At 42.5% G+C, this 23,369-nt stretch overlaps 1 protein-coding gene across 1 annotated transcript in view; it reads left to right on the top strand.

Annotated features, from left to right (window-relative positions):
* CCDC88C (coiled-coil and HOOK domain protein 88C) overlaps nt 1-23,369 on the top strand; it is a 152,572-nt gene that overhangs the window by 118,428 nt on the left and 10,775 nt on the right. The window contains exons 17-26 of the mRNA XM_084840695.1: nt 34-175; nt 1,070-1,252; nt 2,787-2,948; nt 4,237-4,514; nt 7,028-7,171; nt 14,866-15,052; nt 15,497-15,642; nt 16,083-16,172; nt 16,873-17,111; nt 23,114-23,296. Of these exons, the coding sequence (XP_084696821.1) occupies nt 34-175; nt 1,070-1,252; nt 2,787-2,948; nt 4,237-4,514; nt 7,028-7,171; nt 14,866-15,052; nt 15,497-15,642; nt 16,083-16,172; nt 16,873-17,111; nt 23,114-23,296 (1,754 nt within the window). The remainder of the gene's footprint in view (nt 1-33; nt 176-1,069; nt 1,253-2,786; nt 2,949-4,236; nt 4,515-7,027; nt 7,172-14,865; nt 15,053-15,496; nt 15,643-16,082; nt 16,173-16,872; nt 17,112-23,113; nt 23,297-23,369) is intronic.

Here is a 23,369-nt window from a genome sequence, read left to right on the forward strand (position 1 = left end):
CATTACTGACATGTTGTCATTGTTATCCCACAGGAAATATAAGATCTTGGAAAGCAAAACTGAATGTGCCCTGAAGACCACACTAGCTAATAAAGAAGAGAAAATTGTTTTATTGGAGGCCCAATTGCAAGAGTTCCTTAAATTAAATCAGCAGTTGCAGAATGAACTAAATACAGTAAGAAGAAAAGCCAGTAGGGGTGGCAGAGAGAGAAAAAGCAGGGGCAGAGAGAGAAAAAAGTCCACTGTCCACTTTTGACTCTGGCCCAGGGCCGGCCCTACCATTATTCAGGGTCATGTGCCTGCATCAGGCAGTGGAATGGGAAAGGGCGTCGAATTATTCTGCTGTCTCCACCCCATCCCTGCCAGGAGGGCCTGCCATTTCTTCCTACCACAGTTGGCCACGGCTTCAGCTGCCATCTGCCCACCCAGCCTATCTGCTTGGCCAACCTCTCCCTCACTTGCTTGGCCAGCCAGCTGGCCACTTGCTCCTGCCCGCCTAGTACTCCTGCCTTGTGCCCCAGCTGCCTGTGGGGCTCCTATGAGCTACCATGAAAGACTAGCTGTGATCAACCTCTCACAGGAGTGCACCAGACCTCTCACAATAGCTGGGCACAAGGCAGGAGCAGCGGCCAGGCCAGCAGGAGGGAGTGACCAGCTGAGCTAGTGGCCAAGCGAGTGGGGGAGAGGCCAGCCAGCAGGCTGGCCAGGCAAGCAGGGAGGGGGGAGGGCACACAGGAGCACAGGTGGCAGCAGCAAGAACTGTGGGTAGGCCGAGAGGGTGGGTGCGTGCCTCACTTGAGGCAGCAAGATACCTTGGGCCGTGCCTGCTCAGGCCCTACCCACCACTGGCCCCTACCTACCATACAGCCCCTAACAGATTACCCCTGTCAGAATGTGGCCCTCAATGGAAAGAAGGTTCCCCACCCCTGACTTAAATGAACAATCTTAATCACGTATTTTGGGATCTATCCATAAAGGGCTCTGGTTTTAGTTTTAGGCTAACTTAGTTCTATAGACAGTACAGTTGTATTCAGTGGCATATTTTACAAAGCCTTGTCTATATTTACAGATGAGGAAGAAGGATATTGAAGTTCTCAAGCAGAAGCAAGAAGATGGAATGCATATGCAGAATTCATTGAAACAGCCCAATGAAACCTTAGTTTCCATTCATCAGACAAAAGAAAAGTGGGAAAAGGAAGCAACAATAGAGCTTCTGAAAGTGAAAGACAGAGCTATAGACCTGGAAAGGAATGTAAGCTTTGTCCTTTCAAATACAGGCTTAACTGGATTTGCTTATATCCATTCTAGGTGACACAACATCTTCATTGGCTATTGTCTCTGTGGCTTTGAAAACTTGTGTGTACGAATTCAGTAAGAACACATTTTCCTATATAGAGTTTCTCTCTGTAGGAAAATCTTAATATATGAAGCATCCCTTACGGGTATAGATTTTCAGAAAATATTCTGTCATTGTATTTATCAGTCTATTATAAGACAGCATCTTCTCCCAGGTAGGGCTGGGGTGAATTTGCCCTAATAAAAAACAGGGTGAATGGCCTCTGTTCCTTTTGGGGAGGCCAATGGTTATTTATGCCAGTGGCTTTCAAACTTTTTCTGCCTTCAGGAAACCTTTTCTATGTTGACTGATCTGGCAAGGGACTCGTGCATTTATGGAGAATGCTGGAGCACGTTTTATGCTGTGCAAACTGTTCACACAAAGCTGTGGCCGGGCCTGTGGGATCTCACTGTTGCTCTATCCAGGGATAGAAAAAATGTTCTAGAACACAGCTTGAAAAACACTAATTCAAGGAAAAAGGGACAGAATTTCATTCCCATTGCTTTCTTGTTAGTAGTATGAAAAACAGGTGCAAGGCATAATTGTGACCATTAGTTCCTGCCTCCATCTGTAGCATGACTGTTATTTATTGTAGTAGTAGTATCAGCAAGTGCCTAATATTTTCTCAGTGCTTACAGATAATAAAACATAAGACAAGTGTCTGCCCGTAAGCTCTCAATCAGATAGACAAGATACAAAAGGGAAAGGGGATGAGGAGGGAAGAGGAAAACAAGCAGTGAAACAGTTTCTCTTTTACATAAGAAGAGCCATGCTGGATCAGACCAAGGGCCCATGTAGTCCTACATTCTGTTCGCACAGTGGCCAGCTAGCTGCCCATGGGAAATCCACAAGCAGGACATTAGTGCAACAGCACCCTCCCACCAGTTCCCCAGCAACTGGTCTACACAGGTATACTGCCTCTGGTACTGTAGGTAGCACATAGCCATCAGGACTAGTAGCCATTGATAGCCTTCTCCTCCAGGAATTTGTCTAACCTCCTTTTAAAGCCATCCAAATTGGTGGCCCTCACTGCATCTTGTGGAAGTGAATTCCATAGTTTGACTATGTGCTGTGTGAAGAAGTACTTCATTTGATCTGTCCTGAATCTCCCACCAGTCAGCTTCATGGGATGACCCCGGGTTCTAGTATTTTGAGAGAGGTAGAAAAATGTATCCCTTTCCACATTCTCCACACCACGCATAATTTTGTACACCTCTATCATGTCATTTTACTGCACAGTGGATGAGGCCAGGTTGGTCTCCCCTTTACTATGATCTTCTTCCTGGGAGGCAGCAGGTTCAGCCTCCCAGTTGTCCGTGGCACCATTGGCCAGTTTGAAATCTGTAATTTAAAGGTGCTCATGAACTATTTGCATTCGAGATACTTCAATTCAGAATATGTCGTAGTTTTTTTTTCCCCTCATGACATTTGAATTATGTTTCTCCCTCAGAATGCAGCCTTGCATGCAGAGAAGCAGCTTCTTAAAGAACAGCAAAGGCATTTGGAAACTCAGAACACCTCCTTCAACAATCAGATCCTGACACTACAAAAGCAAAATGTCTGTCTTCAAGAGCACAACACTGCAATGCAAACGCAAACAGCCAAGCTCCAGGTCAGGGAAATTCCTAGATGCCTCCATCATCAACTTTCTAGGTGGCTTATTTTGGAGTAGACATGAAATAGCAATTTTTCTAGCATTGGTTTCATTCTGAGTGTTGATTTGGGAGAAAATAAAGATGGCACCCTCCAAAAAATAATAGTGAAACTAATAGCTTAGTCATAGAATAGTATCATAGAATAGTAGGGTTGGAAGGGCCGTACAAGTTATTGATAAAAATAGAAAGTGGTTGGATTTTATGTTCTATTCAGGGTTTGGCGCGATTAAAAAAAAAGGAAAGCATCTTCAAAAATGTAATGTAATCCAAGAATGCAATTACAGTGTATGATAATCCTTTTCTCATGCTGGGTACCAAGGAGAATGTTCATCAACCTACAATACAGCCAGGATGATAGAACTGTTCTAAAAATGGTTTTAGAACTGAAAAAGGGCCTTGAAGATTTTATAGTGGAGCCTTTGGTTCAACCTTTTGCTAGTGAGGAAAGACCTCTGTTTCCCTTCACATGTATACTGCAGCCTACCACACACAGAACAAAAATGAGCATGCTGTCTTAGAGAAATTAATTGGCTTAACCAAACCATGCTATGGAAGATTGGGAGCTGGGATGAGAGAATGGAACCAGGTTTGGGAAATGGGTTTCTTTCCGTTAGCAAAAAAACTAATAAGCATATGATTTATTCTCACAAATGTTCTGGATATTATTATTCTACACACATGCACGCTCTATGTTTAGAAAACTTCCTGAACTCCAATTTAAGAGTCAAAGCAGGCATGCCATATGTGTGCCTATAAAACTGGATGGGTAGGGTGGGTGTACTTTTATCACTAAACGGAGCTCGTGGAGTATGGGAGTGACCCCCCCCCTCCACTGCTGTAATTCCACTTACCCACACACCCGCTCCCACCCAGTTCTGATACTGGAAGTGAACAAGCTGGGCAGAAAAGTCTTCAAGCCACAAAGCATGGGGATGTATGGTGGGGAAGGAGAGAGGGTTTTGCTCCCATTCCCCATGTTCTGGCTAATGATAAAAGGAGACTACACCAGCCCTGCTTTATAGCTAAACCAAGACACATGTGTTCTAGCAGAAACATAAGTGTCTGCTTTGGCCTTAATTTATTAATGGACTGTGTGCTTGCTTGTTTATATTTTGTTGAAATACAGGTACTTATTGGAAAAGGAAATATAAGATAGTAACCATCAACCCATACGCTTTATAATATTCCCCCAGTTTATGCTACTGCATTCCAATACATTTTTCTGTGTCCTTGAGAAAACTTTAGGTAGAGAACTCAACCCTAAATTCCCAGAGTGCCTCCTTGATGGCCCAGAACACTCTGCTCCAAAACCAGCAGCTGGCCAAGGAGAACGAGTACGACAGCCTGGTCAAGCACAAGGAGCAGCTCAAAGCCAAGTATGAGTCCCTCCTGCAAGACCATGAACACCTAACATTGCTGCATGAACGACAGTCTACGGAATATGAAACACTGATTAAACAGCACAGCTGCCTCAAAACGCTCCACAAAAATCTTGACCTGGAGCACAGAGATCTGGGAGAAAGGTAGGGCGTTCTTCCTGAGGCTTTCAGAAGAAATGGATTATTGGGTCAAAGCCACCCTGGGAATTTGTTGAAGGGGCAGGATACAAATCCTTACAGTAAAATAAGTAGGGTTCTCAACCTTTTTTTTTTTTAACAGCCTCTGCTCCTGTGCTTTCAGTAGCGGCTTGCTGTGCAGACATTAGCAGATGATGTTGTCTCCATAACATGAAAAGCTTCATCTCAGATTTCTGCAGATCAAGCTCCTATTTAGAAGCCCAACAGTAGGGCAGGCTGGCTTTATTTCCTGGTCAGTTGGCAAACCTACTCATGTTCCTTGTTTTGAATGAAATACATACATGCCAGATGTTTCTCCTATAGCTGTTGATGGTCTCAGAAACCAGGTATGTGTTTACATGACCACATAGGCCAAGGAAGCAACAATGATTGATGATTGCTTTTTTAAAAGCCCACTTTATTGTTGTGATAACCTACCTTGATTTTGGGCTACTGCCTCCATTTACTGTGCATTTAATTTAATATGAAAGCTCCTTCTGCGATGTTAGGGCTGAGACTAATTTTCACCTGTTTCAGTTTTTGTGTTGACACTCTAGCCTGTTTGGCAAGGCAGAGAAAGCCCTATTCAGGCAATATATCAGAATATGGATACTTGACTGTGGAAAAGAGGGATGGGGCTACAGATGCTGCCCCCCCATTGTCCCCATGCATATTGGGCCCCCCTCTTAAGTCCCTGATCTCTCCATGGTGACTGAAGTGGTCTGCAGGGGGCTAACACTTGAGGAGAACCCCTTGCGCAGTTGGGAACCCTGATAAAGCAGGGTTCACGGTTGCATGGAGGCTTCTACTTGACTTCAAGCAAATGCAAGTAGATACCCCATTCAGACTTGTCCACTCAACATGAGGAAGTCAGGGACTTTAAGGGTAGGGCTGACATGCACAGCCCCTTCCCTCTTATGCATGTTTATGTACCCTGTTCAGGCATAATGACTGAATAGGGCTAGAATCTTCTATTCAGTCAGTGGGTAAGTTATATGTAAAACTGATTTCCTCCCCACATGTTTATAGAATCACTCAGTTTATAGAATTTACATGATCATAGAATCACTCTGTCCATACAAGCAGTGTTCTGTCTTGTATGGGACTTGTCAGAGGGAAACATACGCAAGGACTGGCATCTAGAATAACTGGACTCTACTGTTCCAACCTTCATGAATATGTGTAGCCATTTTGTGAGGATTCTCAGTATGCAGCTCCAGGAAAAAATGTGTAGCATGGGCTGTCAGCTTGCCCCACCAGCAGCATGCTCCTCTTAGCCCTATGGTAAGTGGAGGTTGAATGGACATGGGAATGGTACTGTTGATTGCTAACAGATTCCCTTGTTCTTTCATGCCTTTCCTATACCACTTTTAGTGGATTCAGATGACCATTCTGTTCATGTGGTGATGAGTGATCACATGATAGCCTGATCATTTGAAGCTTTCAGCAGTTTTTCCTCACGGTAGACATTTGCCTCCAATTAATAATTGCTGTCAGTGCAAAGCATGCTGTGTGATGAGATTATCGGCCAGCTGTTAACAGATTTATACATTCGTTATCATGGTAGTAAAGAGATAGGCCCCTTTATTTTATGGCTGTTTGGGGGTAAAACAGTCTCTGCAAAGAAGATGTCTGAGAGTGTGCAGATTGAAAACTTGAGCGTGCAATGCAGCACGATTTAGATGAAGGGCTCTGAGATCTGAGCCCTCCACCCATCCAAAGTCCTGCAGGCAGGACAGGTGGAATGATGGAGGTGAAAACTTCGGCTCTCATCCTGTCCAGCTGATTTACCTTGCTGTGGGCAGGGACTGGTGACAGACAGGTTTGTGGATCCCTGTCTCTCTCCTCCCTGCCCTTCATCCCACCCCCTTTTCTCTAACAGCAACCTTGTAAGAAGAGCTGCCACGGAGCTTTCTGCAGTGGCTGGGGGGAGGATCCCTTTTTGTAGGTATGTCTACAGCCTTGTGGGGCAGGGGAAATCCATATCATCCGATGGTCCCTAGGACAACCTCCTGGGGACCATTGGATTGCTCTCTTCATGTACTAAATTTTAAATAAAGAGTAACTTGTATGTCAAGTTGTCAACATAAAGTAAACCCCAATCTCTTTCATATACTATAAATTATCTTGATATTGATGTACAGAAATTTTACTTATTTGAAATATTTATATCCTTCCCCTTTTCTGTAAAACTGGAGTGGTTTCCAACACACACACACTGTATATAGCTTAGATGCATAAAATATACCTTAATACATACAAGCCACATTGGCACAATGCAGCCAACTTGTGTCTCATTGATTGAATGGGAGAGAATTAAATGTGCTCAGAAATGCTTAACTTTGGTTGAATTGTACCTTATGTATTGTAAACCATTGGAATTTACTGATACAGAGAAAAGAGACTTATTTTCTGATTCATGTTTTTATAGTGAGAAGCATTAAGGGAAAATACCAGCCATTTTTACTTCTTTCTTGCAGATATAACAGCTTGATACAGCACAAAGCCGAATTGGAAGAGCTGGAGATGGTTTTAAAAACAGAAAAAGATGTTCTACAACAGGAAAAGAGAGCAAGCACAATAGTGTCTGCAGAGAACCAGAAACTGAGAGAAGAACTGGAAAGGTACCCCCTGTTCAGAAGTGATGTAGCCCTCTTTGCATATTTTTGGGAAAACATGGTTGATCCTATCTCACACCCGGGAATATATAAAATTTGTGCCCTAGCAGTTGAGCATCCTATACATGATATGCAAACAATGTCCACCCCCTTGGTGTGATCTGTCAGAACATCAATTCGCAGCATGCTGGGCTGTGTATGGCCCAGCATCAACAATATCATAGCTTTATTATTCAGTTGCTGTGTGTCCTCAAGCCATGGTTTTTTTTTCCTTCCTTCCTTCCTTCCTTCCTTCCTTCCTTCCTTCCTTCCATGTTTTGCACTTTCTAAGTGTTTGACCCATTTTTTCATTAGCAATGTGTACAAGCCCATATAGCCTGTTGCAGAACTCAGAGTCAGAGAGACCACGGAGTGAAGGAAAAAGAGATTCTTTATTTAACGCGCGGGCTTAAGGCTGGAATCATTTCCAAAGAGCCAGAAGCCCCGAAATACATCAGCACATTGTTTTTATAGACATTGTGACACATATGAAACGGCTCCTCCTCCCCCTCCCACGTGGGGTTGCAGTCCTCAACATTTCTTCTCTTAGCACCATTGTTTATAATCCAAGAACTGGGTTATAGGGTAGCCATGATAAGGAGAGAACAGAAGAGAACAGCAGAGAACAAGATATACAATTGTATGACCTTTGACAAGATAAGGAATTCCTGTGTCTCGTCAGCTTACAACAATATATTCAAGGGAGAAAGAGCTCAGCAAGAACATGAAGCATGAGACTGCATGAGGCTACTTAGTCTGACCCCCGATATGGCTGCTACATTCCCCCCTTAAATGCATAATTTCATTACAATTATAGCATTTCTGATAACTATACAAAGCTTTTTGTGACATACATATTATTTAGCCTCTTGTTGGGCTATTAGAGCGTAGAGGGCAGCAGTTTTACTAGCTGAGACATAAAACAGATTGGTTAAACAGCGCATAAGACAAGGAATGCAGAGACATTAACAGTATCTCTATGAACAGCACTGGTAGAATTAGGATGAACAATGCTTTCAAGCCAGCTAAGATTTGGAAGCCAAGGGGTTAACCAATTGAGCTAATTGTTTTGTCTTATTGTTTTGTTAGCTACTATATTGTGCAGCTTGTTGATCTGTTCATCTACAGCATTGCCATTATCAGTTAAGTTAAAACAACAGAGCTTTTGGTGTGTCTCACAACTTAAATGATGAAGAAGAAAGAGGTAATCTATACCAGCTCTATTTTCTAGAACTGCACCTCTTAGATCACGCAACTCTTTATTTAACAATGACAATGCTCGTGAGATGGCATTTATGCTTTAGGCTAAGCTGCAAGCTAACCGGTTGATCTCCAGACCATCAGCCAAGGCTAAACCTGGAACCCCAACCAGTGACATTGTTAAGGCCAATTTTTCTGAGTCAGAATATAACTGCACATGACTATTACAATTTTTAGTTAGTTGGAGTGCTCGAGGCTGCCGTCGACGGATTTTCTCGGGCCACAGGGGAAGAATTGGCACCAGTTTAATTGGCAGCTGAGGCTGAGGCCACATGGGTGGTTGTTAGACAAGTTGGCAGGAATGAATGACCAAGTGCGGGAACTACATGTCTAAAACCATCCATGAGGCGAAAGTATGTGGGCATCATTAAAAGATAAGTTTTGAATTTTATTACAGTGGAAGGGGGCCAGGGATAGCTTTGTATTTTCTGGAAAAGTTTTGACAATTAAGCATTCGTGCACACGTAGCAACGATGGGGGTGCGTAGAGTGAACACTGTAGGGGGTAGGATCTTTGCAACTACGCCCCAATTAGCATTTTGGGAATAAGTTAAACTTACACCATAAACTCTTAACATGGTATCTTTTTGAATTTTCCTAGGATGTCTACAGACAGGTATTAGGCAAGAGTTAATAAGCCTGTTTGCAGGTATATCTCTTGGCAAACAAAAATGTTTTACTCTCGTGATGTTAGCCAGGTGAAGCCAGTAATTATCAGCAAATCGCTGGGACAAACTTCTCTTTCTAGGGGCAGACCCCCCTTTTTGCACCTTATTAAGGAAACACAATGCAACACTACAACACGCATGTTTGATCTTCTTTGGGATCTGACCGTACGCCGGGCAGCTATTCACCTGGCAAGCTGCAGTAGGGTCTAGTCCCCTTCTTCAATTCTCCAGTTGCAGGTCTGACCGTACGCAGGGGGACAGTCTCCTGGGGTGTCCACAGTAAGGTCTAGCCTGAGTCTTCTTACTGCTTTTTCAGAATGATTTTTAAAGGATTTTCAGGATTTCTGTTTACAGTCTACTCTCCCCCTCTCACTCTCTTGACTCGTGTCCAATGTATCCAGGGTTTAACTCCATCTGCTTTCATAGCTGCGGGGGTGGAAAGTATGACAGTTCTCAGTCCTCTCCATCTGGGAGTCAAAGGGTTATTTTTCTCTCTTTAACTCATACTTTAACTCTTGGTTGGAAAGGATGAACTTCTGTGATGGGAATGGCTTATTTTCTAAGACAAAGCTACACTGGGCTTGAAAAACTTTGCTCAGTGTTTGGACTTTTTGTTTAAGGCTAACGTTTGCTTGCTCTTGATGCCGCTCCAGTGTCAATTATGAAGTCAATGTCACGGCCCCTCACAGTCAATGTCACGGCTCCTCTCAAGCTGTCTCCCTCTTCGCCCATTCTGGCCCCTTTGGTTTTCTCCTTTGTGTATTTGATTTATTTTATTTGGGCATTCATGCCACTAATGTCCATCTTGTTCACACTGGGCACACTGGTTCTTTTTTAAGAATCTTCTGCCTCTGCCGGGTCTTCTTCTTTTTTTCTTTCGTCCACGCCACGTCTTCTTGGGCCTCTGGGTTGAGGGAGGGGGGTATACTGGCGATAGGCATTTGAAAGACGCTCTAAGTATGCTCTGGGGCCTTGGTGGCACCTTGCAGCACTTTAGACACTTTGGTCATATTAACTGACTTCTTTATACCTGCCTTTACGGCTTTTAACAGCAGGGTTTGATACTGGGTGAGGCGCTCTAGCCCCACTTGTGTTTTGGGATTCCAGCGGGGGGGGGGTTACTTACAAGGATACTTTATTGGGTAACTTACAGCACACAGGCGTACTTATTGGTTGGATTATTCTCTGAACTATGAACTATTGGGCTTCTCTGAACCACGAACTATTGGGCTTCTCTGAACCACAAACTATTGGGCTAAATGGGTTTTATACCATACATGTTACCCATGAGGCAGCACAACACTAGCAAGCATTTTCAGCATAGGCTAGAAGTGTTTGGTTCTCAGGCACAGCTTCCTGTAAACAACTTTGCTTCCCAAAGTGCTTGATAACACTTTTATTCATTAGTATGGGAAGACAAATTTTTTTCTTTTTTTTTTCTTTCTTTTTCTTTGCTGATCTGTCTGTATTGCAGATCATGTTTCAAACTTTTTATATAAAACTTTCTGCTCCATGCACCAGCCCTGTCTCTTTATTTGTCTTTTTTAAGTTAAACTCACTTACTTAAACCTTTCTGCCTTACACTAGTCCCAATGACACACATTTAGGATAGGCTCTTCTTCTCCTTCTAGTTACATTTTCTTCATTTTAAAGAACTATTACATTATTGTGGCTACTTTACCCCAGGTAATAAGCTCCAGGCACAATCAGCTGCTTTTAATTTACCCTGGGGGCAACTATGGCCACACTTCTTTTCTACAGATGTTTTTTCTTTGCCTCTTGCCTTTTCTTTCTTCTTTTTTTTCTCCTTTCTCTATCTGTCTGCTACTTTCTCTATTTCCTTCTTTTCTACTTGCCTTTGTCTTTCTCTCCTTGTCATCCATTGGGAACCACACTTAGTATTATTTGGAGTTGCAACTAACACTAATCTGCAAATATCACATATATTTTATGATATTTAAGAAATCATAAAATATACACAACAAACTTTTTTTTTTGCAATTTAACACAATGAATGGAAAACACTTTTTGCATGGTAAGGCATGATGGAGCAGATCCAGCAATCATACTGCTCTTCTGGCTGAAAGCTCAGGGGCCATTAAAATCAAGGGACGGGCATACCCACACACGCAAAGAGTTCTAGGTCACCATTTTTGCATCGGCAACTCTATGCTGCATGAGTTCTGGCAGAAGGAAATCTAAAAGTCATAGATCAAACTCAGCCTGCTGTACACTGAGCTCACTACAAACATAGACACACGGTCCACAGCGATGAGAGTTCAAGTTTATCAAAAGCTTCACAGCACTGTCCATGGCAAGTCTTTGACAATTTAAAATTTTAGTCCATGTGCAGAGTGTCTCTAAAAAGCCCAGGTGATGATGGAGGCAATCAGAGAAGGCTCTGGGCAATGAAGATGCGATGTTTCCAGCAAAGGCTCTCCACTTTTGCATCAGTTTAAAAAGGGAAAGTGTGGCCCTACACCCCTTCTGACAGACAAGGGCCTTTAACTTTTTAGCAAGGCCTCTGTCTAAACAGAGCGGCACAGCTCAGCTCTCTAGCCGTGACGCTTTAACTTGGGCAACTCTTCTGTAAATTTTATTTTACTTCTGTCAGGTTCTCTCACAGACATTTTAAAAACTTACTCTTTTTTTTTTCTCTTCTAACCTGGTACACGAAAGCACTGAAACACTGAGTGCCAAAACTCAGGACGCTGGGGGGTGATGGGCATCGCCTTATACTTGCATTTTTCAGGCAGCCATTAATCTTCGGGGAGGCGGTGGGGTGATTTGCAGGACTTTAAAGGCAAGCTTCTTAGTTTGTTTGTATTTGTAAATCCTAAGCTCAAAACAGGACATGATGAGGTACAGGGCAGCCAAATTCTTGCTTTGGCACGGGCAACAAATAACTCAGGTCAGCTTTCTTCGCTGGGGTCTCAAACAGGAAAACAGTCTTAATTTAAAGTTGTAACATCACTGACAGCGTCAGCCAGCCAGCTACACAGATCTCATTGTTTTTTAAGACAGTTGCTCCAATATCTTCTTTTCTTCTCAATCAGGTTGGGTCTCCCAGCTTACACAGTTTATTGCAGCTTTTAGGAACATGGTAGTAGCGTGATTTTGGCTTGGCCAGGAACATGCTGTCTGGTTTCTCGGTCTCTTCAGCACACACACTTAGGCAGTGTAACACTGGACACTTAAATCAGTGAGATTTCTTCATTGCAGGGAATCCCAGGGCAAAAGCTTAATGGTTACGCTCTTCAGAAATCATATAGCCGATGGTCAGTAGCTACAGGCTCTGTGCAATTCTAACACAGTTCAAAGCTAAACACGGTTACCTTGACAGAGATCTTCAACATGGTCTTTCCGCTTCATTCTGCTTTGGGACAGTCTTATGGCACACTTTTCACTCAAAGAGGTGTCTAGCCTGTGCTCTGGGGGCTGATTCTTCACCTTTATTTTCTATTTTGCCTTCATCTTCTGGGTCTTCATTTTCAGTTTCCATTTCTTAGGGATTTCATCTCAATTAGGCGAGGTGATGATGTTGCACAACTCAGAACGTTGTGGGCAATTTTCCTGCCCCCCCCCTCTCGGCGCGCTAGGCTAACAGCTACTTCTTCGGCCTTACACTCTCACACTCCCACGCTTTGTTAAAAGCCAGACTGTCCTGCAACATTTTTCTAATTAACAGCCTCAGATCTTGTTCTTTTTTTCCTCTCAGCTCGACCTTGAGCTTTTTGCTGTTTTCCCTCTCTATTCTGAATCTTTTTAAAAAAACCTTTTTCCTTCTTTGTTTGACATACATCTCAAGGGGGTGCAAGGTTTGCTTCCCCCACCACCCATAGCCTCCCTCCTAAATTGAAGACAGACACAATTAGGGAATGGGAATTGGTCAGTGAGTAAGGGGTCTCACTGGCCGACACAAGAGGATTTTACACAACACGCACTTTGCTACTGGCCTGGGCACCCGGACGGTCAACGGTATGCGTCAGAAACCGCAGTAGCCACTCACACAATCATCAATCTCTCTACTGCATCCATATGTCCCTGCCACCCACTTTTCCCACTTTTTACCAGAGCGGAAAGCGGCTTCCCCAGCTTCCTCAGCTTCCTACTGAGTACTGGCGTGCTGGGTACTGGCGCCCACTCGGGGGTGTGATCAGGCCCCCCTTCTACCCGCAAGGAGTAGGTTCTTTTTGTATACGTATACCACCAACACTGACCTTCTTCATAAGGCGGGGCCCTCTTTTTTTCTGCCCAGTGGCCTTTCTCCCTAAAGGCGGGGCCCTCTTTTTCCCATATACTTGCCTTTCTCCTGAAGGCTTCCAATGTGGGTTTCAACTCAATTGCAGCTGTGATACAGGCAGGGCTCAAGTTCCTTCGTCCGCTTCCCAAGGTTCTCTTGCCGCTCGCTGCCGTTTGGGCGATCCCGGTGCAGGCTTTCTCCCATTCACTCGACAAAAAGGTTGGTGGTGCCAAGAAAGGGAGGCATGCGCCGAGCTCGTCTTCCCGGTGCGGCGATCAAGAGCAGGCAACTGCCACCTGTCTGGCTCAGAGCCTGCCACATCCAAGTCACGGCACCATTTATGTTGCAGAACTCAGAGTCAGAGAGACCACGGAGTGAAGGAAAAAGAGATTCTTTATTTAACGCGCGGGCTTAAGGCTGGAATCATTTCCAAAGAGCCAGAAGCCCCGAAATACATCAGCACATTGTTTTTATAGACATTGTGACACATATGAAACGGCTCCTCCTCCCCCTCCCACATGGGGTTGCAGTCCTCAACATTTCTTCTCTTAGCACCATTGTTTATAATCCAAGAACTGGGTTATAGGGTAGCCATGATAAGGAGAGAACAGAAGAGAACAGCAGAGAACAAGATATACAGTTGTATGACCTTTGACAAGATAAGGAATTCCTGTGTCTCGTCAGCTTACAACAATATATTCAAGGGAGAAAGAGCTCAGCAAGAACATGAAGCATGAGACTGCATGAGGCTACTTAGTCTGACCCCCGATATGGCTGCTACAGCCGAGAGATGACGTTTTGAAAGATGTACCATTATAGTATTTTCTATCTAATGTAGCTAAAGATGTCAGCATGTATCCTTCACCTTGTTGCATATTTTTCCATACCGAGATTCTGCTACCAACCCCAATGACAGCTAGAAGCTTCGAAACACTGGAAATGTTCTGTCACCTTGAGTGCCATTTTTGGGTGGAAAGGCGGGATACAAATCTAATTAATAAATATTAAATACCACAGGATTGCAGAATAATAGAAATTTTAGATAGTAAGACAGGCATAAAAATATTCCAGTACTGTTTTTTTAAACCACTCAAACACCACAGTAATGATTTTGGGTAGGACGTAATAGTTAGCATTTATTGTGTTAAAAGGAGGAGGGTTAAGCTACGTTCTTGCTTCAGAAAATGAACAAACCTTACTGTGGAAACTTTTAACCCTCTCAAATATTTTAATATTAGCAATGCTAATTTTGTGGCACTCATTTTTTTTTGTTAACAGAAAAAAGAGCAGCCTTTTCATTTAGCATTGCTAATAATGGTTCAAAAACTTGTTGATTTCTCAAAAACACTGAACTCCTGTTCATCAGCAAGAACAAGATTTTAGCTATTGTGCTTGTTGCAGGTTTAAATCCTTTGAAGACATTCACTCGCTTTAACACTGCTGTTTCAGATTTTCTTGGGGATGTGAGATGTTTTGCTTTTCCTATTTTAGAGTGAATTTCTTACACAGCAAGCTCAAGGTAGAGTATGAAGGGCTTCATATCCACACAAAAGAGTTGAAAACATCGTTGAATAATTCCCAACTAGAACTGAACCGTTGGCAAGCTCGCTATGATGAGCTGAAGGAACAGCACCAAAACATGGACATCTCCTTGACCAAACTGGACAACCACTGTGAGGTGAGATTTATGAAATGAAATGCAGGCAGTGACTGTAGGATCATTTCATCCATTCATAAACTCTGACTGGGTTTGCATGATGATAAGCCATGGTGGCTTATTCCACCCCCATCCCTTTAAAGTTCCCCCACCTAGTTTTGTAGGGGATGAACCAGGTTGGACCAAGCCACCCATCATGTCTAGTTTCATTCTCGTGAAAATGATAGATTTCAGCAGGAAATAATTCGGTTTGTGCATCTTAAGCGAAAAATGCTTAAGTGGGGATGGCTAGTTTTAGCAGGTTTGCCATTCACTGAACTAGTTGGCCAATGTAGGTGCTGAGCTAGGGTTTACAATAAACAAAGATCCCTAGCTCAGTATCTTTCTGTTGGTATTTCAAATGGTGTTAGTGATACACAGGCAAGTGCAGGCAAAGAAAATTCACCCGTGGTGTGTCTTAAATAGCTGCTTGCTCGACTAAAAGGAAACTTAGAAGAAGAGAATCATCATCTCCTAAGTCAGATCCAGATGCTGAGTCAGCAGAACCAAATGTTGCTGGAGCAGAACATGGAGAACAAGGAGCAGTACCATGAGGAACAGAAGCAATACATGTAAGAGAAGCACTCTCTTTATGTACTTTACAACACACTGTAGGTAAAAGCTAAAGTGGTACTCTGCTCCCAACATAATTACGTTGTAATGCATACAATGGAGAAGGCTCTTGATGATGACATGGCATATATACAGATAGCCTAAGAAAAAATTGCCAGCCTACCAAAAAACCCAAAACCACATTTTCCAAAGACTGTAGCACTTTAGAATTCTTGTTTATGTTTCTTACCCTTTTGGATACCCTACCGATCAAGACTGCTAAAGAGCTTAATCCTAATGTTAATTACTTCTGTTATGTGATAGGTACTGTCTCTCCAGATCTTGCCCTGACAGACACTGACTTTTCTTCTCCTGGAAAATTGTGATAGTTTAATTTATTAAATATAGCCAACTCCCTGTAAGTGTTAATGGGTTTTTCCCCTCCTTTGGATTTCAACAGTGATAAACTAAATGCCTTAAGGAGACACAAAGAAAAACTGGAGGAGAAAATAATGGATCAGTATAAGTTTCATGATCCAGCTCCGAAAAAGTAAGTTTTGTCAAGGTAAAATGGTACATGTGCAAAACAGTCATACGCAGAAAAATGTCCCTTATCTGTGTGAAGGCAACTTGTATACAATCCCTCTGTGAATAGAAAGATGGTGATTGATTTCCATCTCATTCCTACAGTTAAGAAATATTATTGAGGCTTGGCCAGTCCAGATTTGGGGAATTTTTGTCCCATGCTAATCAGTCATAATTTGGAGATACAAGCTGCATTCAAACAATCATTATCTTGACTTAATAAGCCAAGATAAGAGGAAGCATTGTGCTCGTATGTGCAGCTGCTTCACTCTTCCCTTTATGTGAGTGAACCAACCAGGAAGTCTTCAGTTAACTACAGTTTACTGTTTCATCCAAACTGGGAAACTGTGGTTAATGGCTTTGGAACAAGCCAAGATATGAAGCCATGTCTTGGCTACTTCCAAAGCCATTAACTATAGTTTCCAAGTTTGGATTGAAGAGAAAACTCTAGATTATGGTAGACTTTCTGCTAATGGCACTTTGGCACAACTCCTACTGAGTCATGAAACTCCTAGTTTATTTACTGATTTCTTGGCTCTAAGGCCATTTGCATTGCTATTTAATAGGGGAGATCAAGAAAATTAAGGAAAGTAGTGTACTATGTAAAAAAATTTAAAGAACAAAATGATTGCTGATCCTCTCTTTTTAAAATTTGCCAATAACAGGAAAAACCACTGGATAGGAGCTAGAGCCTTGGTTAAACTCATAAAGCCAAAGAAAGAGGCTGCAAGAGAACAACTGAAGTCTTCACCAGAGAACCCTCCATGGCACTCAGACAGCTCAGAGCCTGCAGGGTCACCATCTCCTTCAGAGCTGCCCAAGCAGCAGGAAAGTCTGGAGAACACCTCTGTAGAGTCCAACTCCACAGAAGGTAGAGAACATAATAATGGACCTGTGGGCAAAGGTAAGTGGTGCTGCACTTAATGTGTAGATAATCGGCTTAGAAGTTTCATGTTAGACAGATTGTGCTGGCAAAGTTTGCTAGCTAAGAAAAGATCCAGCCAAAGATGAGCATTTCCAAGTGCCATTGAAACCATGGGAAAGATTTGAAGCACAGACTTCGTTAATGGACAGGGAAAGATGCATTCTTGTGGGCATTTTAACAAAACCGGAAGTCGCCCACCTTGTGCAGACAAGGTGGAAATTGAGGGGATAGTGATGTTATGGTTCCACGCAGGTGATGAGCTCTTGCCTATTTGGTGACCCAAATGCAAGAGAAAAGGGTGTCATGCTAAGAAGATAGGCTTGGAAGTGTTCTCACCTTCCTTCAGTAAATATGGGACTAGGATCGCACCTGCTGGTCTCTACCTCTGCACATTCAGTGGAAAGTGTGAAAAGGAAGGTGCAGCTGCAAGTGCGCAGGGTCTGCATGTATAATTGGGAACCTTGATTACACAGGGTCCCCGGTTGTATGAAAAAGCCTAGGCATTCGCACACCTTCCACTTGAATGCATGGTGGCTAAGGCCAGAGCTAGCTAGGGATGTACAAACCCCCATTGGCCAGTCCGGGGGAGGGATCTGTGGAGGGGCAATTCCAGCTGCTCAGGGCCCCACAGAATCCTCTGGAGCTCAGCCGCATCTGCCAGAGTTGGCGGAGCGGCTCTCCAGCTCCCTATAAGATGCAGTACACTAACGGCAGCCGCCATTAGCCTATTGCAGGAAAAATACTGCCGCAAATGTCGTATTGTACGCCATTTGCGGCCATAAAGCACCGACTTTGACCTAAATTGCAGCTGTTATTTAGGTCAAAGTAAGTGCTTTGCTGCCACAATTGCGACAACCTAATGGCAGCTTCCATTAGCATATTGCGTCTTACAGGGAGTTGGAGAGCTGCTCTGCAGGAACTCCTCTGGACCTGAAGGTAAGCGCAGCCGCTCCACCACAGACTCCGGAGGTTGGATTTTTTGGAATCTGGCCCCATTTGGGTCTGAGGCAGAATTCTCCAGCATCCCTAGGGCAAACAGGCACCATCCCAAACACATGTGTACTTATTATGAGGAAGGAAAGTGAGAAAAGGGCAACTGTTTGGTGAAGGAAGCTAGTGGGGATTTCACCAGGAAAAGAACCAGAGTTCCCATGCAGCTGGATAGTTCTTTGTTCCTCCCACTAGCAGAAGCAGAAAAAAGTAAGCAGAACAGGACCATGCTAGGATTCAGGGGCCTTTTGAGAAGGGCGTACAGTGGAACCTTTTAACTTGTCTCAGGCATTCTAAGATGCTCTATACAAAGTGAGAATGGTCTTGTTGGGGCTGTGGGCCAGTCTTGGGTTCCAGCATGCCATTTTCTGGCATTCCCCCTAAAAAATAAGTGCATATTTATACAGGTTGCAATTATTATTATTATTATTATTATTATTATTTGCAGAGCATATTCGTTTTTTTTAGTGCAGAATACATTGAGGTTGCATCCATTGCTTATCAAACAGCTGAGTTGGAGCAGGGGTCAGTATACTGCTGATTAGCCATCTTCCTGCGCACTGAGATTTGCCAATGAACCCCATTACTGATTGCTATTAGTGGTGGATCCTAGGTCATTCTAAACAAGGAGCAGGGCTTTTTCTGTGGTAGCCCTGTTCTTTGGAACTCCATCCAGTTTGGAGGTTCATCAGGTACAGTCTGTCTTTGTGGGGCGGGGTATGTGTGTGAAACTTAACTTACTACTCTGCCACTAGCACTTAGATTAAGTAAAATTCCAAAATCTACAGCCAGGCAACACCTTTATTTAGGACCAAGCAAATAGGCACAAGATGGGCGGGCTTTTGAGATCTCCAGATCTTTTTGTCAGATAATATATGACAAGAAAGGGGCCGCGGTAGCTTAGTGGTTAAGACGCTGAACTGCAGACTGGAAGGTCGGCAGGCCAGGACAGCAGTTCGAGACCCAAGTGCTGTGTGACGGCGTGAGCTCCCGTCTTCAGTCCCAGCTTCTGCCAACCTAGCAGTTCGAAAGCAAGAAATTGCAAGTAGATAAATAGGTACCGCTTCGGCGGGAAAGGTACCAGCGTTCCGTGCACTTCGGTGTTCAGTCATGCCGGCCACATGACCACGGAAGCGTCTTCGGACAGCGCTGGCTCTTCGGCTTAGAAATGGAGATGAGCGCCACACCCTAGAGTCGGACACGACTGGTTGGGGACACCTTTACCTTTTTATATGACAAGAAGCAGCTTGGGTGGCAGAGAAAAGGAGAAGAAAAAAGTCCACATTGATGTTGAAGTCGGTTTAAGGTAAAATGAAGGAGGAAGCATAGACTTAAATGGACTACACTCTACTAGATGTCCTGCAGGCTTAAGGTTATTATACCTAGGACAGTTGGGATAAAGAAACATGTAATGGTTGATTCCACCATTCTTGAAAAAAAAAAATCAAGTTGTTACTTAGACTTGTCTCCAACCTTAGCTGAACCACAATGGTTAGACTTTCATTTACCCAGTTCACACATAAAGAAAACCCATGCGTTGTTTAAAGTTTTCTGAATGTATTACATTTTACTTTCATTGTGTTTCTAAATTAACTGTTCCATTTATGGGAGCTTTCCCCAAAGAAAAAAAAACCGTATAATTTGACACATGCACATCAAAGATGTAGTTTGACTTGATAACAGGAGAGGGAGCAAGTGGAAACGAAACAGCAGCACAGATTCAGAGTCTGGAAAATGGGAAGAATTGTTAGTGATACCACGAGATACATGATGTTGGATGGTGGTTGTTCCTTTTATATTCACCTATTTCTCCATTCATTATACTAAACTGTAACAGATAATTGATTTATAGAGGTAAAAGTAACTCCCATACAGTTCTTGAAAAAAAAATTATTAAAGGGCAGAAACAAATGTGAAATTGCTGTGACTACTCTCCCCTTAATTTTCTGTGCTGTACAAATATTTCTAGAAGAACTTGGTCATGAAGTACTACCAATGTGTGTAGCAACATATTGGATCTGGGAGAGATCAAAGGTGCGTGGTTTTGACCAAAGGAATCTTGAGGGGAAGTTACGCCTGGATCCCATTTGAAATTTATGGGAATTGAGTGCTTAACTGTGTGCTTAAGTCCCATTGAGTTCAAGGGTACTTTGAATCACTTCACAATTCATACAATTCTGTGAAGAAATTGATATGAAACCCTCCTATAGACCATAATGGATTATATCACACCAGGTGTTTTCTTTGCATATACACACTGTATACATGTTAAGAAGCTACAGCCCATTACCCTTCCCAGCAATGCTGTTTTAATGTTTTGATTGTAATTTTTGTATTGATAATGCTTTTATAATTTATTTGTGAAGTGCCCTAAAAACCTCGGTTCTATGAAATATTGTTTGTATTCCCTGCATATAAAAAATTGACTAAGAAATACAGGTTCAGATTGCTATAATGTGGTGCCGTTTTTAAACTGTAGTACCAAAAAACAGTAACAAAGTTGTCAATTATATGTATGAAGTTACAGTGTGTGTTTAATCCTAGATACTAGAAGCTGCTGACGTGCATTTTTCTTATCTAATTCCCTTACCTGATTTAGCAGCTGCTGTAGAAATAATTAGGCTTTCGTGTTTAGCTGGTGTCTCAGTTGTTTGAAATACATTTTAGTTATTTCTGTTTACTTTTTTTCTTCTTCTTTTTGGGATCTCTGGGTGATAACAATTAGCTGCTCAACGCAAAAAGATTGCCTTTATGAGAAGCACAAGCAAGCCTAAAGAAAAGTCTCCTAAGTCTCCATCGAATCATCAATCTCTCTCTAATCGCTTCTGGTTCTGGTCGTCTTCTGACATCCCATCCTCTTCTAATGAGCCACTTTCTTTCTCGGAAACAGGAGACCTCTAACACCTTCTCTTATCATTTATTTTCAATGCATTTCTGGTTTTTTTTAAAAAAAATCAAACCTATAACTTCTACACACACACACACACACCCACGTATGCTCAGCATATCACTGACACAAACTAAATCCAAGACCAGATCAAGTCAACATGGACTACATTTCCCCCTCAATAAGATGAAGGACCTTTATTGTACAACCTGGATCATTTCTTCAGTGCAGTACACTTTAATGAGACCCATGACATACAGTGCCCATATACTTGCAGTGCTATTGGCGATGGTGCACATCATAAGTAAGTGAACTAGCTTTGTGCTTCAGTAACGTTTTGCAGTCACCGATGTGCCTCATGTCCTGTCCAAATGTGGAAATGAACTGCTGTTGCTATGTTGCCAACAATGCATCTTCTTTAATATTCGTTTATTCCATATTAAAGACTCCCTATATCTAACAGAGCTTTTGCAGTACCCGTTATTCTCAATATGCTGTTTTCTATTTTGTGTTACTGTTGCAATGTATACATGGATAGAGAGACACCTACCACTGGTAGATAGTTTGACCTTGTAATCTCCCAAATAATTTGATACCTTAGCCCATGTCTCCCACTTGTAGAAAAAGCCAAGTGAGCAATATCATCAAAATGTGCAGTAAAACTGGTTTCAATACTAGTAAACAGCCACCGTTGGAATTCATATTGAACAAACACCATTGCAGCTGCCCTTAGCAAGCCAACATTAATCCCACGGGCACTGCATCAGAGTGAACTGTATCCATTTTGTATTCATCGTAGCAGGTAGTGTTGTTAAACTTCCTAAAATTGTTTTTTCCTCTACTTCTCCAGCTAGAGTACATTATAACATTTAGTGCATTATCATATAGCATGGAGTAGTTTGTGCTTTTTCTTTTCCTCTTCGAACTAATAGAGAGTATTATTTTCCTATCTTTTTAGTTTGACTTGGAAACCTTGGCTTGCAAGCTCCTATAGCTGTTTTTGGATGGATGGTTCCATGAGCCTTTAAAATGCGGGACACGTTAGATACCTTCTTCGCTGTTCAGCCTATGGCAGTGCATACATTCTGCCATCACACCATGCATTTACACAGAGATAACTTGTGATAATCAGCACTGCTTCTTGACACTTTCCTCAGACTTTCTTTGATTTACTTTGTAACTAATCTGTGTCTTTAGCACTAATTTTCTTTTTCTGTTGTATGTGCCAGCCATTTGTTACTTGTGCCACATCATATTTATTTTTCAGGAATTCAGTGCCATTGCTCATGGAGAATCATTGTAGAAAACAGTTGGAAACACAGAAGTTTGTTTCTCATCAGAGCTAATTTTTAAAGTGTTGGATCTGTCCATTTCTTCCCCTTGTTCCCTTGGTTGGCTTAAGGCATTAAAGACCCTGAATTATTTAATGCATTCTGCCTCATGACTGCAGAAATAATTTTGGCAAGTAATGGCTTAGGAAGCAGTTTAAAATGTATAAGTGAAAATCTCAGCCTAACTAATACCATGTTAAAAGCTATTGTATTGTAAAAGGAACTCCCTAAATATCATGAATTATTGCAAGAGCAACATGTTGTACTGGCCATCATAGGCCCAAATCCTGCTCTATTAACATCAGAAATTAATTACTTTTATTTTTAAATTGAAGGAGATGGGATTTGTGCGATCTGATCCTATGTAAGTTTACTTGAAATAAATCCCAGTGAGTTCAGTTGGGCTTACTCCCAAATAATTGTGCATTATTTGGTCTGCAGCATTAGAGGCATTGCATTGTCTCTTCCCTGATGTTTGTGTATGGCTCCTCCCTTTTCATAAGAAATGTAAAACACTCCTTTTCCTGTCACTCATGAGCCTGAGCTGGCATCTGGTTGCAAAAAAATGGATACAAATATATAATCTCCGATAAACCTTGATGATACAGCTTGCATGGTTGGTGCCTCTTTTGTGCCGTTGTTTTGTGCCGGCTTGCTGCATTTATAAGATAATGGGTAGATATGTGTCTAGCTCTGGTGTGCTAGAGACCAGATTATTTATTATTTATTCTCTCTCTCTCTTTGTTTTTCCATCTTTTTCTATTCATCGTTAGTGGATTCAAAGCCAAAGAGGTTTTCTCATTACGGAGGCAGCAGTGACCACGTTGAAAATGCAACAAACCCTGCTGTTAAGCAGTGCTGTGTGGAGCCAAGTTCCAGGACTTACTCTGCCTCAGCCACCTACTTGGCCACTTCAGGTTCTACTCCCACCTCTAGACAACAAAACAGACCCAAAGGTGTGTGGCATGTCAAATTTCGTCTATTTAGGAAGCACTTTCCATGTTCAAAAGAAAGAAAGGCCACAATGTG

Source organism: Heloderma suspectum, chromosome 1 (assembly GCF_057233095.1).
Source record: "Heloderma suspectum isolate Gila_16-S chromosome 1, 16-S_ref, whole genome shotgun sequence".
NCBI classification, from domain to species: domain Eukaryota; kingdom Metazoa; phylum Chordata; class Lepidosauria; order Squamata; family Helodermatidae; genus Heloderma; species Heloderma suspectum.